This window comes from Carassius auratus, chromosome 15, assembly GCF_003368295.1.
Source record: "Carassius auratus strain Wakin chromosome 15, ASM336829v1, whole genome shotgun sequence".
NCBI lineage: Eukaryota > Metazoa > Chordata > Actinopteri > Cypriniformes > Cyprinidae > Carassius > Carassius auratus.
This window is the reverse complement of record NC_039257.1, coordinates 10,995,422-11,012,995: the sequence shown is the minus strand read 5'-3', so window position 1 is coordinate 11,012,995 and position 17,574 is coordinate 10,995,422. Positions and strand designations below refer to the sequence as shown.

Here is a 17,574-nt window from a genome sequence, read left to right as displayed (position 1 = left end):
TTTCGAAGCCTTTGTTTTGACCACAGATTGCCTAATAAATCTGTTCGGTCTCTGGGCAGCATGACAAAACAAACCGTAAATTAGGAACTTGGTTTTTGGTGGGCTCACATTAGTCACAGAGCCTTATGTGTCCAAACTTCTGCTATGCTTACATCCGCGTGTTTTTATGCAAAATTATAATGCGTTAAAATATTTCGTTAAAAACTTCTGGATGGAAATGTCAAGAAGTGCGTAAAATCATCAAATGCGTATTAAATATGTGTTCAACTGAGGCAGATCATTATTTTTATCAAAAACAAAAGACATGTGCATAAACTACAATGGAAGCACACATACAGAATACATTTCTTTATACGTAAAAAACTAACCAGTGGACCAGTCTCATTGTGTAACATCTCATATGTTGGTTTAGTCATTCTGAAAAGCCTGAGCCGAAGTCTGTCATCAAAATAGTTTGGTATAATTACATCTCAGAGCTGTCTCACTCAATTGCGTTCCCAAACATGAAGCATCTCCCTCCAAATGCAAGATAACATGACAGCGTTTGTTATTGCATTTCGTCTGCGCACTCTGAAGTGCAAGTAGGAAAAAAGCTACTGTGTCTTCCCCAGTTGCATCAACTTCCATGATTCGATGTTCATTCGATTTTGTTCTCTTGAACATATGGGATGGAAATGATTTTCCAATTTCCGCACATTAAATTTACAAGTTTGGATGGAAATTGGAAACATAGCTAGTGTAACCCGCCAACTCAAACGTGTGAGTGTTGATTGATACAGAAGTGCTCCCAGAGTGTGTTAAGATGTGTGAGTGCTGACGATAACACCAATGATATCTTTACAGGAGAATCCATATGTAATGCTGAGAGCCAATCACCAGGAACTTGAAGGGAACGAGCGCTACGAAGGTTTCTGCGTGGACATGTTAAAGGAGTTGGCAGATATCCTGAAGTTCAAGTACCGCATTCGACTAGTTGGGGACGGTGTGTATGGCGTGTCGGGCACCAATGGCACATGGACAGGCATGGTGGGAGAGCTCATCAGCAGGGTGAGTGACATCACAAGAGAATATGGTTTAAGCAGGGGTTAAATTGGGACAGAACGCCACTGCAATGTCATGTATTTTTTCCCCTTTCTTTGCTGCCTGATGATTATTGGTATTGTGAAATGTTGATACATTAGCTAGTTGTTAAGCTGTTAGCTTGCCAACTGAAGATAGAAAGTAAGGAAAGTGTTCAGTGTGGCCATTTTCAGCTTCTGGAATATAGGCCTAAAGCAATGTTATTTAAAAGGCAAGTTAAGAGAATTGTTTAATTTGATGTGAAATGTAATTTAAAATGTGTGCATGCAATAATATGTGGTAGTTAACTTGAAAACCTATATTAGGTTAAATTTTTTAGCTCACTAATCGTCGGCTAAATTAAAAAAGCTATAAAAGTTTTAAGCTGAGAATTTCTAGCTTTAGCAATGTGAAATGTAATTTAAAATACTCACAGTACCATTCAAATGATACAGGAAAAAGTCTCTTTTGCTCAACTAGACTGCTTTTATTCAATGAAAAAACATGGTAAATATAATGGCCGCAATTTTTTTACGGTACAGTTCTCACTATTAACTAACTATTAACTATGACTTTTGCCTCAATAAACTGCTAATTACGGCTTATTTATAGTTAGTAAGGTAGATGTTAAATTTAGGTATTGGGTAAGATTATGTAGAATATGGTCATGCATAATATGTGCTTTATGAGCACTAATAAACAGCCAATATGCTACTAATATGCATGCTAATATGCAACTAGTTGCTAATGCAAAAAATGTGTCCCTATAATTAAAGTGTTACAAATACAATTTTAAATAAATAATAAAATGCAAACTATTTATGTGATGGCAAAGCAGCTTAATTTACTTCAGAAATCATTCCTCTATTTGGTGCTCATGAACCATTTTTTATATTATCAACGTAAAAAAAAACTTTACTTTTTAATGAGTATTTTATAAGGATTATTTATTTTTATTTATTTTTATTATTTTTAAAGTTCAAAAGAACAGCTTATATTTTAAATCATTTTGTGTATCATAAATGTCTATACTGCCACTTTGATCAATTTAATGTACCATGGTTGAATAAAAGTATTAATTTCTTCTTCTTTTCTTTTTTAAGAATATTACTGACAAACTTTTAAACTGTATTATACTTTATATTTTCATAAATAAGATAAAACCCAAGCGTTAAGTGATGTACTGTCATTTCTAATCAAGCACTGTATAGTACTCATAAAAAGTTGTTTCAGTCAGTAGAATGGCTTGAGGAAGGGGGATAAAACATTATTGGCAGTTTGTTTGTCTAGTAGCTTGTGGTATCTTACCTGAGGAAACAGAACCAATGGCAGATTTTATGGTTCCACTCCTCCAAAATCCCAATTTAACCCCTGGTTATTCTGGCATCTAGAACAGCCATGTAGAACGAGTTTCATTCAAAGCACACAACTTCTGCTGTTCTGAATACATTGCATGAAACAGTCTGCTTCCTCTTGTTTTAGCCTAGAATTATTCATTCTCGAATGCTGATTTCAATAATTCATTAAAGGAAGGAAGCCTTAAAGCCAGACTAAAAGTTGTTTTACTTGCTTCCACACAGGTGATGCAGTTTAACCAACAATATTCATGTTTATGCCTTCAACCCAGTTACAAGTCCCTCGTCCTAATGAATTTGAATTATCCCATCTGATCCAATAACAGACACACACAGATGTGTTTAAAAAGACTCAGTGAAGCATGAATAGTATTAGTCCCATTCTGACAGCCACTAACATCACGTTGATGAGATGGAAATATTGCATGCCACAAATACTGTTTAGTTACAAGCACTTGGCCTTTTCAGCGGAAATGTTTTTTATTTAGTCGTCTGCTGATTTATTTTTGGCAGGCACTGCAGGGAGCAAAGTAAATTTTCAGAATTGAACAAAAAGGCCACGGCGATATTCATATATTTCCAGGGGAAAGGGTCATAAACCAGAACATTTCTCTATAGCCTACGTTCTCGCATACAAAAACAGTGAGGCTTTGAGAAGTTATCGGTCTTAATTCCACAAGCTAATGGAGGGCAAAGCCATTAGTGAAATAAAGAAAGGAGTGCCTAATCTTATTATTGTCTCAATTTGTTCCCTCAAACTATGCTCTATACAGCTGACCTTGAGAGTGGCCAATGAGTCTAATTGCGTCCTACACGCTATAGTGTCTGTAGACAGCAGAGGGTGATGAGGGGCAAACCTCGTCCTGACAGTCTCTCTGTGCCTACAGGATTTCATGAGGGACCTTTATCCTGTTATTTATTACAGAAAAACATGGGAATAGATTTGCATATTAACAAAGGCTACAAATATTTCCGCAGTTGTGATTATTTGTAAAAGAAAACTGAATGAAGCACAAGCAAACATTTTGCCACTTGAGACTTGACTTGAGAAAATTTAACAGCTATTTTTTTTTACTGGCCATAAAACTGTATGTGCATTGTTTCATAAAAAAAGGTAGAACACATTGGTAAAACACATATAATTATTGTTTTGATTATTATTGTCATTATTATTAACACAACAATAGTTAAATTTCAATACAATTTTGTTTTTGTGCGTGTGTGTGTGTGTGTGTGTGTGTGTGTGTGTGTGTGTGTGTGTGTGTGTGTGTGTGTGTGTGTGTGTGTGTGTGTGTGTGTGTGTGTGTGTGTGTGTGTGTGTGTGTGTGTTTGAAAACATTAAACTATAAAGATTTTATTTTGGCAGAAAACCACAGGAAAACGTCTCTTGAAAAGCTTCTAATTTTTGGACAGTATGGATTTATAAACCATTCATAGTGCCTCACTATTACTTTTTTAGGTATTTCTAAATTACATTTGTAATGTAACGTCTTATTTTCCTTATTAAATTATGTTAAGAGTTGGACATTTAATATGATTAATAAATTTATATACACCCTTTTGTACATATAAGTACAGCCATTATTTTAATTTTACACATGCATATACATTTATACATCTATAATACATTTTTCAGTTATTATGTTGTTATTGTGGAATATCATTATAAGATTATAGGATAAAGAATTAGAAGAAAAATATATAATATAATATAATATTAAATCTGAATACACAAAATTCTGTGCAAAATGGTTTGTTTTAATTATTTATAATAACACACATTCTGTATGCTTGTTTAGTCAGTGTATCTGTTTACATGCTAAATGCATTCTAAAGCCAGAAAAAAATTATCTTAAGATATTAATGGACCAATCAATGTTGAAATTTATATTTAATTAATGTATTTTGATGGTTATGAGGTGATAAATGAGACAACAAATACAAAACCTCACATAAACATTTCTGCTATTAATATCATAATTTATTGGGAAATGAGAATCTGAACACAAGTGGCTCACTTTTGCCCTAAAATATGGACTCCTAATCCCACAGTGACTGTCCTGGTCATGCTTTAATGTTCTGGAAACTCTTGTACAACTAAAGACAGTGTGATAGTACACTGCAATAGTACCGAGCTGTCAGGGTTTTCTATAGCATCAGATGAAGAATAAGCCTCAGAGGGAATTTGAAATGCCACACTGGGAACTTGCATCAATGTATTATTCAGTAGTGATAGAGTTGACATTGCCTTCTTCACTGTTTTTTTACGTTTTTTACTTTTTTTTTTTGATTGAGTCATAGCTGAGGGGGAGGATGGAGCACAGGACGAATATCATACTGCATTATTCATTATTTATTAGTCTCCGTTTCATAATTTCTCTCTCTGTGCAGTCCAGCCGTCAATATTAATACGTAACGAGATGTCAAATATTTGAGCGGCAGTTATTGTCCTTGTTCTGTTATGGACGACATCTGTTTGAGGGATTTCTGTTCAGCGGGGACCGCATAATTTCCTTGTTTGTGTGTCAGCGTGATGTTTTGTTGTGTGAAGTGAAGTGTGCATGAGTTGGAGAAGAGCTGTGGGCCACAGCTGAACTATGGAGAGCACTTGAAGATTAGTGCATCTGCAAGCTGTTATTGGGGAAGGAATCTTCAGGGAACGTGCAAGAGTTCATCTTACCGCGCCACAGTCGCTTTTGTTCTGGTGAAGTACTGTACATGGCGAGATAATGACATAACTAGCTTTATAATCAGGTGAGCAGATGGTTGCAGGGTTATTACCATAAACTAAAACCATAGAAAACATAGTTTCTTTAAAATAGATGGTAACACTTTACAATAGGGAACACATACAGTGGAAGTCAAAGGTTTACATACAGTACACCTTGCAGAATCTGCAAAATGTTCATTATTTTACCAAAATAAGAGGCATCATACAAAATGCATGTTGTTTTTTATTAAATACTGACCCAGATAAGATAGTTCACATAAAAGATGTTTACATATAGTCCACAAGAGAAAATAAAAGTTGAATTTATAAAAATAAACCCGTTCAAAAGTTTGCATACACTTGGTTTTTAATGTTGTTACCTGAATGATGCACAGCTATGTTTTTTCATTTAGTCATAATTGTTCACGAGTACCTTGTTGGTCCTGAACTATGAACCTGCCTGCTGTTCTTCAGAAAAATCCTTCAGGTCCCACAAATTCTTTGGTTTTCCAGCATTTTGTGTATTTGAACCCTTTTCAGCAATGACTGTATGATTTTGAGATCCATCTTTTCACACTGAGGACAAATGAGGGTCTCATATGCAACTATTACAGAAGGTTCAAACATTCACTGATGCTCCAGAAGAAATCAATCACAACACACTGGATAGCTGGCCAATCAGAGCACACCTTGCTTTTCAGACCAGTGAGCCTTGTAGAAATCAAAGCGTTTCAGAAGGCAGCGCATAGAGGAGAAACAATAATGTACAGTATGAGGAAAATAATGTTTTTTTTGTTAACCTAAAACCACATAAACCCATTTCATTACACCAAATACACCAAATAAAGTTCCTTTTAGCAGCACCATATGACCCCTTAAAGAGTTAGTAAGGGAGTTGTTAAGTTTTATGTATGGGGTCAGATTAAGAGCTCTAAAATATGGTCATGCAGAACAAATCATTAAAATGTGGATTATAAATACTAATAAACAGCCTATATGCTAGTAATATGCATGCTAATAAGCAACTAGTTAGCGAGAATAGGTCCTTAAAATAAAGTATTACCAAATAAACTTTAATAAAATATAATAAATTATTCTAGGAGTGTTACATAGAAAAGGTTTAAGACAAACTTTATGTTGTCTGGACAAAGCTGTTTAAAAATTAAAATAAAATCTAGGGGGAAAAAACGTATTTAAAATATACTATAATAGTACCTCAGTGATACTTCTTGGATCTTGAAACACGTGTCTAACGTTCCTAATTCGGCTCTCTGAGTTAACAAGCCTCTCCTGTCGCTTTCAAGGGTTCAGGCTTGAGGCTAAAACATCACATTGTAACCGCTATCTGCTGTCCGGAGATTCTCTCTCATTTACAACACGGCTCCAATATCCCATCATTCCTCCTGGAGAGGACAAAGAGCAGTGGAGGGTAAGAGTGTGTCCCGCGGGACTGTAAAATCCCTTGCAGATGCACTTTTCGGTGTTGTTTGATTAGTGGGATCCGGCCACAGCATTGTGCCCGGCAGCACTGGATGCTGTGTCAAGTGATTTGTCATGACATTTTCTGTGTTCGTGTCACACACACACACACGGCAACTCAGCTTTGCCCTTCACAATTCACCAAAATACAAGATATTTGGACTGCAGCAGTTGTTTCCAGGTGTAAAAAGACAGGTCATGGTAGCTTAAGGTGGTTAAGCTGGTTTGTTGCTGGTTTGAGATGGTTTACATGCTCTAATCAGCTTAACTTAGATGGACTACAGTGCTGTCATGATTTTGAGGGGGATTTGTGCTTTTGGTGAGACGAGACAAACACCTACTTCTTTAATGATAAAAAATGTATTTAATAATTGTACTTGATAATCAGTGTTATTTATGCGTAATTTATATAATATTATTTATTAATATTTTGAATTGGTGTTTTGATGTTTTTTGGGATTTGTTTTAATTTAAGTTTGCATTTATATTTTAGTTTACGTTTTAGTGTTTTTGTTTTGTGCTTACATCATTACTATTTTTTTACTTTTACATATTTGTACTTTATTTTAGATGTAATTTTTATTTCAGTGTTACTTTTTTTATCTAATATTAATTGATATCATTTCTATTACTATATATTTTATAATTCCAATTGATCATTGTTTTAATACAATTTATATACTATTAAAATATTTATTAATATTTATATTATATTTTATTTTGGTTTTATTCTATTTTAATATATATATATATATATATATATATATATATATATATATATATATATATATATATATATATATATATATATATAATGTATGTATAATTTTTTGATATATTGATCAGTTTTTATATGATATATTATTATAATATAGTAAATATTTTATTATTATTATCAGTTGGTTTAATATTTTTATATATTAAAATATATTTTCCTTATTTTTAGTATTTTTTATACTTCAACTTATTTAACTTTTTAAAGGTTCATTTTTAATACTTTATTTTATTTTAAGCTTTATTTTTATTGACTAAAACTATTTAACTATTTGTTTTACTTTTAGTTAACAATAACACCCTCTTTTATATTGAAGTTTAAAATTCAATTGTAAATTATTCTCATAGGGGCCAGATACCCCCTTTCTTGAACCAGCAAGAAACCACATACGTACCACCTTACCTGGTTTGAGCTTCATTTTTTGCTCCTTTTTATCCAGCCCCGCATTAATGGCTGCTGTTATTTTCCATATGTTTCAGAAGGCTGACTTGGCTGTGGCTGCCCTGACCATCACGGCTGAGAGGGAGAAGGTCATTGATTTCTCCAAACCCTTCATGACTCTGGGGATCAGCATCATGTACCGAGTGCACATAGTAAGTTCCTTCATCTCCTCCATCCACTGCAGCCTGAAACCGAACCATACCTGACCTCGTAGCATTAAAGATCAACAATCCTCAACAATCGGCAGTCTCTAATGGCCAGAGAGAGAGCGTGTGGGAAATAAATAGAGAAACTCTTTGGGGCAGAGAGCTCTGAGCATCACCCTTGCCATAGCAGATGGTGCGCTAAGCTGATAAATGTAGTGCTTTCGTTCCCAATTTCAGATTCTCCTTATTGTGGCTTGTATCTAATTCACACCAATAACACCCCGAGCTCTTGCACACAGCAACACTGAAAATCCAATAGCTCTTTTACTGTTAAAGGCCTGTGCACCATTAATCAAAGCCCCTCCCCAAACCCAAGGTGACATGCTGATCTCTCTGTTGGCTAAATGCCGGATGAAGCCGCTCGGTGCAGCGTGTGCAAACATTAATGTGGTGTCCCGGTAGGGCATTTACACAAACACACACGCACACACACTCACTCGCTTACACAAACACATCATTAGCCCCCCTGCTCTGTTCATGCTGCTGATAGATGCTTCTGTGTGCGTCTTCATTGGTTGAAAACAGTTGGGGGAAACAATAACACCAGGTGTGCTGTTAACTGAGAAAGAAAGAGCACTTCTGTTGCAGGTTTTTGAACTACGGCATGCAAATGCATACATTTCTCTCAACTCAAGTAGGCTCTAACCGCTATAGACATTGAGTCACCCCATCGACTGAGACAAAAAGTTCACAAAATGTTTAGGATATAACTGATTGTATAGGGAGTATTGGGCTTTTTTGACAAATTGTGCCCTTAACGTATGCACTCTCTTTGTAAAGGAAAAGTATATACTTTTGAATATGTAGCAGAATAATAGGCAAGCTTTGGGACATACTTCCTTGTCACTATTGTGTCTTTAACAGGACGCTCTGTTGCTTAGTTACGTGGTTAGGTCTTGCATGTCTGGAATGTTTGTAGTTTTTTAACACTTTTTATGCATGTTTGTAGTTCTAATCAAATCCTTGTCTAATGTGCAGTGTGTTGTGAGCAATATTAGCCGTTAGAGCGTGCATCAAACTGCATTGTAAAGTTAACTAGAAGTAGTAGACTGTCCGGGAATATTTGGCGTTCTCTTTTCAACATACTATGATTTAGGACATATATAATTCTATTTTCGAATGCTATTTAAGACAGATGTCTGATGTATGACAAATTTTATGTATGCGAATTGGGACACAGCAAACGTTATCATCATTTTCTGTATTATATTTTTTTTCTCTTCTTTTTATTATTTTCAGTATTGGTCGATATTGAATATTTATTTGTATATATTTTTTTTGTTTACATGTATTATATTCGCATTCATCTATAACTCACTTATTGTAAATAAATATTAGTTATTTAATAACACTGTTAAATGCAGGATTAGCAAATCTCAAAATCAATGTGTGTTTTTTTGTTTGTTTTTTTAAACACTGGATTCTAATGTTGTGATGCCTTAATTGACTTTGAGCATTTAGAATTAAAAAAAAAAAAAATTGTTTGCATTTTTGTGTTTTATTTTTTACTTATTCAGACTAAATATTGTAGAATTTTAATATCAGCCATTTGTTGTCCAGATCATCATAGCATTTTTACCAATTACTATTAATTCATATATTTTTGTACTCACATTGTAGTTTGTCATGTGCTAAAATAGCCATGCTACTGTGTCCACACAATAGTCTCAGTGCTTTTTCATGCTAAACTTGCTTCAGAACAAGCACTTTTTAGCACTTAATCATATTTTCAGATGTAACAAGGTGGTTTTTAGACACTGCAGTGTAAACCTGTGTAACAAGATTCACATGATCAAATAATTCAGATTTTTTTCTATGAACAATTTCAATACTACTGGCTATAGACAATAAATGCTAAATAGGAAAATTGTTCCAGAACCAACAAAAGGAGTTGGAGTAAATTGCATTGTGCCTCACATTGAGCTCAGATCTTAGTGAAGTTCAAATTATTTTCAGTGTTAAAATGCTTTTGTTTCCAGCCATAAATAATGAATTTATAGGTTGATTTTTACTGAAAACTCCAAACATTGTGGAGCTTTCAAACCATTGGTGAAACTACATTCACCTTTAAACATTAGGCTGTGACTGCCCTAGAGAGGTGGCTGAGAAAGTAAGAAAAAGAAGTGAAAGTTGATTGAGAAAGGCACGGAGGCAGACACAGCGAGTGATTCGGAGACTGGCAGACAGAGAGAACAGTGACAGAAGACATAAGAGGAGTGTTAAATGAGTTCACACAGGTAAAGAGGATAAAAGGCTGTTGTACAGTGTAGAGCTGTTCTCAGTCTGGAAAGCCTTGAGCTCTCTCTCTCTTTCTCTGTCTCTCTCTCTCGATCTGTCTCTCCATGGTCCTTTCTGCTCTTGTCTGTTCCAGAATAAAGCTGGAGTGGCTGAAAATATCAGCTTGTGATGTCACTACATGAAGAAGGCTAAGCTCATGAATATTAATTAGCTTTTGCCGGTGTTTCTGATGTTTCACATTGATTTTCCAGATGTAATATTAAACTAGTTTTGCATTTGTGCACATCACATTCCATATAAATAATTTATCAGAACTGAAATATCAATAATATATATACAATATATACATGAAATATCAATTAAATATGTGTGTGAGAGTGTGCGTGTGTGTGTGTGTGTGTGTGTGTGTGTGTGTTTCGATTTTAAATTATTACTTAATCAGAATTTTATACAAATATTCATTAATTGTATTTATTTTGGAAATCATTAGTAAAGCATAATTTTTAATTGAATATTTTATATTTTATTATTTCATTTGTATTTTTTCAAATTGTGTGTGTTCTATTTTCTGCTATATACAGTTTTTCTGTTAATGATTTAAAATTAATCAGAAATGAACATTACATTTTGGAATATTTTACAATTTAATTATTTTTTATTTTAAAATTCAGTTTCTGTATATTTTCTATTAATAATTTATGATTAATCAGAAGTGAAAATATACATTCACAATACACTCATCTTATCTATTTTGATATTGATATTTTGATCTATAAGACATGAGCCGGCTAAACTTGGTTGAGTGTGCTAAAGATGGGGGTCGGCCTTCAGTTCGGTTGCTCCTGCTCAGAACAATCTCCTCTGACTCATCTATACCCCACAGCCATGGTGCTCTGGATATTTGGATTCTTGTGCGTGCACTTGTTTAGATTTAATCCACTTACTATTGATCCAGCAGGGTTTGATTTCTACAAGGACCCCCATAGCTTATTTCAAACTTTAAATGAAATCCTTCGCTTGATCAATAACAATGGCAAATGGGATAAAATGTGGCCTTCGGCTCTGTTTTAATTACATGTTTGCGAGTACAGTGGCATCTCCATTGCAGCGTGTAATTGGACGCACTGGTAAACATAAACGTATGGAATCTGCCACTTTCTTTTGTTTGTATATATGAGTGTAGTCTGCAGAGTGTGAATAAACAAGAATGCATGAAAATTAGTCTCCCTTCGTCTTGTGCGGTGCACGCAGGGAGGAATAATAGAGACTAGGTATGGCTGAGAATGAAATAACTAATTAGTGCAATAAGTTATTAAGATCGTACAGGGAGCATTGGCGAGAACATTTAAAAGCAGCCACAAAAGAGCATTATGAGACTGTGTGGATTGTACAGAGAAAGGAAAAGAGCAGCTGGGCACTTTTTTCCTCTGAAACACTCCAGCTGTGACGAGACCATGTTCCCACTGGCCACACACTTTCAAGTTCCGCTTAAAATGAGCCTACAGAAGGACAATTTTTAAATCTGGAGGTTTTTAGTGACAGGAGAAGAAATATTGTGAATGTTAGCGTCTTTGAGTGGAATTCAATGGAACATTAAGTTTTCAAATCTTTTCAGCCCAAGTCGATCTGACAGTGGCTGGTAAACATGCGCTGACAGTATATCACTGCTCTGTAGCAGACGCTTCACTACAGATCAGTCTGAACAGCAAATCACAGTGGAGACTAGTAAAGGGATTATGACCAGTGATCTCTGAGTGAAACTGGACTTTGTGGGGAAGTCGTGGCCTAGTGGTTAAATAGTTTGACTCCTAACCCTAGGGTTGTGGGTTCGAATCTTGGGCCGGCAATACCACGACTTAGGTGCCCTTGAGCAAGGCATCGAACCCCCAACTGCTCCCCAGGTGGCGCAGCATAAATGGCATTGCATAACCCTTAATGTATTTTTATTAAATGTATGTGTAATCACCATCTTATGGAAGCCTGTTTCCATCTTAAAAATAATAAAATGTAACTTTTTTTTCTTTTTCATTTTTATCATCTCATAATATAATTTTTGACATTTTATCTTGCAATTTGTAACTTCATATTTCATAATGTGACTATATCCCACAATGTGATTTTATATCCCACAGCTGAAACTTTACAACTGACAGTATGTCTTTATTTCTCACAATTTGGCTTTATATATCTCACAGTTGCAATTTTATTTCTTCAGTATGTGACTTGTTTTAGATGTTATCTCACAGTGATCTGTTTATTTTGAGGCAGAAATAAGCTTTCATACTATTTTGTGTCATTGTTTCTTAGAGATGTATTTTGCTTTAATTGACGTCATATGCTTGACTTAACATGTACTGAAGATCAAGTTCTCCAGCATGACTTTAAAAATCATTGCACATTTTGTTCTTCAGGGGAAGAAATAAGATCTTGTAATAACACAGTCAAGGTCTAAAGATTGATCTACAAATGTACAGTAGTGTTCAACATTTTGGAGTCTGTAAGATCTTTTTGAATGTTTTGGAAAGACGTTCTCTTATGCTTACCAAGGCTGAATTTATTTCTGAAAAATACAGTAAAAACTGTAATATTGTTAAATGTTTGTGCAATATATTTTTAAATATAATTTGTTCTTTTATTATTTCTGTGATGGCAAAACTGAATTTACAGCATCATTCCTTCAGTGTTCAGAGTCACATGATCCTTCAGAAACCATTCTAATATGCTGATTTGCTGCTTAAATGTTTAAATTAATATGATAAATATTAAAGACAGTTACGCAGCTTTATATATTTATAAAAAAACATTATTTATTCAGGATTATTTAATGAATCTAAATTTCAAAAGAACAGCATTTATGTAAAATAGAAATGTCTGTTACGGTCTTTACTGTTATGTTTGATGAATACAATGCACCTTTGCTGAATAATATTGTTTTTTTGTTTTTTTTCAAAATCCCAAAATGACTAAATCATTTATAAATCAAACCTGTATGTTACACAGAAGTAAAAATCAATTTGCAGTCATTGAATAGTGAAATTTAATTCTCATTAAAGCTTAACAAGTATGAAACCTTACCGATGAGTGAAACACGCCACTAATAAGAAAGCCATCAGTGGTTTTATTTATTATTCAGGAAGCGAATGCTCTTCAATTTTTTTTTTTTTTTTCAAATTCAAACTCGAAATCAATTACATTAACTAAACAAGGCATAAATCATTGTTTTAATAAACTGACAACTATAAAAAGTAGAAGTAAAAATCTCTTCCCATAAATACCTTTCTACATTATATGTAATGTAATACATTATATTCCTCTCTGAATACAAGTGCGCTGAACATTGTTACAAGAAACACTGAAGCTATAATCAGTAAAAACAGATAAACATGGTAAGAGCACACATGCAATGACAGCTCTGCAGTTTCCTCTGTAATTTAATACGCTGTGTAGTGCAAATGTTAATGAGGACCTGGTTAACCAGACACTGGGAACCCTGGTGTGAGAGAATGACTACAGGCTTCTGCAGCTGCTTCAGGTTTTGTTTCGACAGCCAAAGCAGCAGCGCTTCTCAAAGACTACATTTTCAGTATATCACTTGGAGAAACTTTATTTCTTACTTCAAATCCACTAAGCCAGAAATGAGAAATTACATAACACCACAGAGACACATCGGTGCTCTACGGGGACATGCTAGAAGTCAAGCAAGAACTGCCCTACTGCACTGCTGTTCAGTCAGACTGGGAGAGGATCTATCTGTGCTCATTTGTTAAATGATCAAGGGAAGATTCGCTCTTGAGGGTGTTACATGTTCGAAAGGCTGTTAAACTGCGTGTATAACCTGTGTAGCTCACCCCAGAAACAGACGTGCACTAGTTTCTCACATTCGTTTTCCGGCAGGTTTCTGCAGTCTAGTACAATGTTGATTGTGATTTGTTTAAACCTTAAAATTGAATTTACAAAGAGGCTGTAAACGAGGAAAGTTGCTTCAGCTAGAAGCAGATTGCACAAACCCAACCCGTACCCCCTTGTGAGCACCATCCGCAAGTCCCTCTCGCTGTAAGTCACGATACAATTATCTCCTCAAATCTCACACGAGCTCAGTCTGGCACATACAGGCTCCAGGCACGGCCCAATTTTCCCATCCCTCGACGGCGGCTTCTGTAAGAAAGTGTAAAGTAACATGCCTAACAATAAAACCACACCTAAACTGGCTTTTTTTCCTTCCGTTGAGAGCCCATCAGTTCTTGTGTATCTACCATGGACAGGCTTACCTCTATTTATTGCTATAATTACAGCTGTTAGTGTCCAGCTCAACAGCAATGCCATTCAGCTAAACTAATATGGAGATGATTGCAGAAACATTAATCAATTTCCAGCCTGGTGGAGCTCATTCGTTACTCATTTCCGCACTATAGTAAACCTGGTTTTTGTAGTCTTGGGGAAAAAAAGCAGCACAGATGATTTTTTGTGTGTGTGTGTGTGTGTGTGTGTGTGTATCCATCGCTGGGACTGTTTAGATCCACCATCTGTAAGACACCTGTGGAGTGTAGATAGATTAGGCATGGTGCTTTCACACTTAGTTTCTCGCTGATAAGTTAAGATGCTGCTGACCACTGATTGTCAAAGTACCTCCAGGAGACATAATTGGATTTGACTATTGTGTACAGAATCGGCTCCCGAGTTCTGTTCCAGCGGTTATTGGATCTTCAGAGTGTGCCAAAATGGTTAGGAGACAGAAAATCAAGCACTTTGTTTGGATCAAGCCAATCAACCGTAAAAGCCTTTAAACATCTTTAACCTGAATGTTTACTTACTGGAATTGAATGCTTTAGGCTTATAGGATCTTTGGGATGCTTGTTTCGGTGTTTTGATGTTGCCTGTGTGTTTTTATAGGGAAGAAGACCGGGGTATTTCTCCTTTTTGGATCCGTTCTCTCCTGGGGTTTGGCTTTTCATGTTGCTGGCGTACCTGGCGGTGAGCTGCGTGCTCTTTCTGGTTGCGAGGTAAATACTCGGCTCCACACTGACACCTGCAGGATCTTTTAGCACCCACACTATCCTTAAAGTGGTAGTGCAGCTAAAAAAAAATACTTTTGTCAAATTTTTACTGACATTTCGGAAGAACATCTTAAAGAGCTTTTACTCTGCTGCCATACAGTGAAAGTGGAAAGCTCCAAAATGGATAAAGAGGTGCGATAAGTGCAAAAGAAAAGTTTTTAACTTTTTAAATCACACAGTAGTTTTTTTTTTTTTTTCAGAAACAGACTAGAATTTAATTCATTATTCAGTATACTTCTGTTATGTTTTGTGAATGAAAGAAGTCATAGATTTCGAATGGCATTTATTGTATTTATTGATTTTCTTGCTTTAACACAACTTTAGACATTATGGGCAAGATTTACTAACAACTTGCGTCAGCGCAAACTGTTTTTGCATTAAAATAGTACTGTCAGGATTTACTAAAGAATTGGTGCTGAAAATGAGTGGACACTATATTTTTGCCTTGTGTTTCCCTTTCAGATGCAAAATTTATGGGAAGAGAGAGTATTAAAATTAATTACCCTACATTATTTCCTAACGTTTGCGCACATCAAAATACTCGCATTTGTGCCATTATTTATGCATCTGTGTTCTTTAATGTGCACATTTATGGAATTGCACTCTAAAGCAAATTTGCCCTGTTTAGTAAATCTGACTCTATATCCCTAAACTAAACCCTCTACTAAAACCGGAGTGCAAAGATGAGTTGATAGGAATTTTGGAACATTCCTACTGCATGAACTAATGTGCTCTGATTTTAAGGGGGAAGTTTAAAGGTTAAGATTGTTATTAAGAATGTTGTTGTTGCAAGATCAAAATGTTGGTCCTGTGAAACAGTCATGACTTTAAACTTGACCCTGAAATCTGATTGGTTGGTTGGAATCCAGTTCTAGGATCAGCATGTGTGTATTCGTAGACATTTCATTTTAAACTCACTTTTTTATTCCAGCTTTGCATTGGATCACAAAAGAAATGTCATGTTTTATACTCTTTCACAGTAGCCTGCTGATTTCCCAGCATTCTGCAGGACAACGGGGTCGTTGTGCGTTTTTATACACTGAACATAACCTGTCAAGACATTTTATATGAATTCATAGTTGGAGCCTTTGCATATGCGAGTGTTTTTCTTTGTTTGCCTCTCTATAATGTGTATATTTTTACACATTTGTTATTGAAATATGACATGCGTTTCTTTTCTGCATTGCTTGTGTTCGGCATTTCAACAGAGCTGTAATGCGAGGTTGTCGCACACCTTGAAGAGTAACTCAGCAGCGTCCTGCAATGCAGTGCATTTTTATTAGTGTCCTGTCAGTCACGGCTAAAGCTTGCACAGCCCCTTCAGGGAACAAAAACCAGGTTACATGGCCTACAGGGAGCACTGGTGACTTCATGCTTTGCCAACTGTTAAAATTGTTCCTGGCTCATTTATGTTTACAACTTTTTATCCCTTCTTTTTTTCACACTCCTCTTGGCACACAGGCTAACACCTTATGAATGGTACAACCCTCACCCCTGCCTGAAGGGGCGCTGCAGCCTGCTCATTAACCAGTATTCTCTGGGCAACAGTTTCTGGTTTCCTGTGGGTGGTTTCATGCAGCAAGGCTCCACCATCGCCCCCAGAGCCCTGTCCACACGCTGTGTCAGTGGAGTATGGTAAGAATGCATAATAAACAACCTCTGGTCTCCATTATGCATTGATGGTCACCAACACATTTGGTCTCCATGATGCGATTTTTGAGGAATGTACAGAATGTCAGGGAATTATATTGATTTTTCCTCATTGCCCTGTATGTAAGCCTCAGAAATGTACATATTTGTTGGTCATAGCTCTTGTCTTCAGAAACCAGGTCAAAAAGGCAATGTATAGAATCATGGTTTCTCTTTCATTGTCGGAAGCACTTGCATAAAAGTTCATTTTGAACCAGTAGATCATAATGAATAGGTTTTTGACTGATTTTGGTCTTATTTCTTCATGTAAAATCTGCCCAGAAGCCATGGAAATTTTTGTTGTGAAATAAGATGGCCCATATCAATCAGGATCATATCAAAATAATCTGCAAAAAATAGGCAGGAAATTTTAATTTCACCCATAAACATGTTAGCATAAAACATATGTTTTATCTACAAGAATGATTATTGAATATTTATTATTGTACTTGGGACTTAAACAAATAATTGAAACATTAACACATTTGCATATTCCCTCCTTTATGCATTCATTTTGCATTCATTTAGATTTTTAGGTCTTTAATTTTAGGGTCAACTAGCTTAATCC

At 35.4% G+C, this 17,574-nt stretch overlaps 1 protein-coding gene and 1 long non-coding RNA gene across 2 annotated transcripts in view; one reads left to right on the top strand and one right to left on the bottom strand.

The window, feature by feature from the left end:
* LOC113115083 (glutamate receptor ionotropic, kainate 4-like) overlaps positions 1 to 17,574 on the top strand; it is a 297,646-nt gene that overhangs the window by 272,888 nt on the left and 7,184 nt on the right. Inside the window, exons 13-16 of the mRNA XM_026282354.1 lie at positions 844 to 1,047; positions 7,858 to 7,971; positions 15,154 to 15,263; positions 16,779 to 16,952. Of these exons, the coding sequence (XP_026138139.1) occupies positions 844 to 1,047; positions 7,858 to 7,971; positions 15,154 to 15,263; positions 16,779 to 16,952 (602 nt within the window). The remainder of the gene's footprint in view (positions 1 to 843; positions 1,048 to 7,857; positions 7,972 to 15,153; positions 15,264 to 16,778; positions 16,953 to 17,574) is intronic.
* LOC113115084 (uncharacterized) lies at positions 13,852 to 15,217 on the bottom strand. Its single transcript, XR_003293824.1, has 3 exons — positions 15,075 to 15,217; positions 14,890 to 14,964; positions 13,852 to 14,797 (listed from the first exon to the last, which is right to left on the bottom strand). It is a non-coding gene; the product is annotated as an uncharacterized LOC113115084 (long non-coding RNA).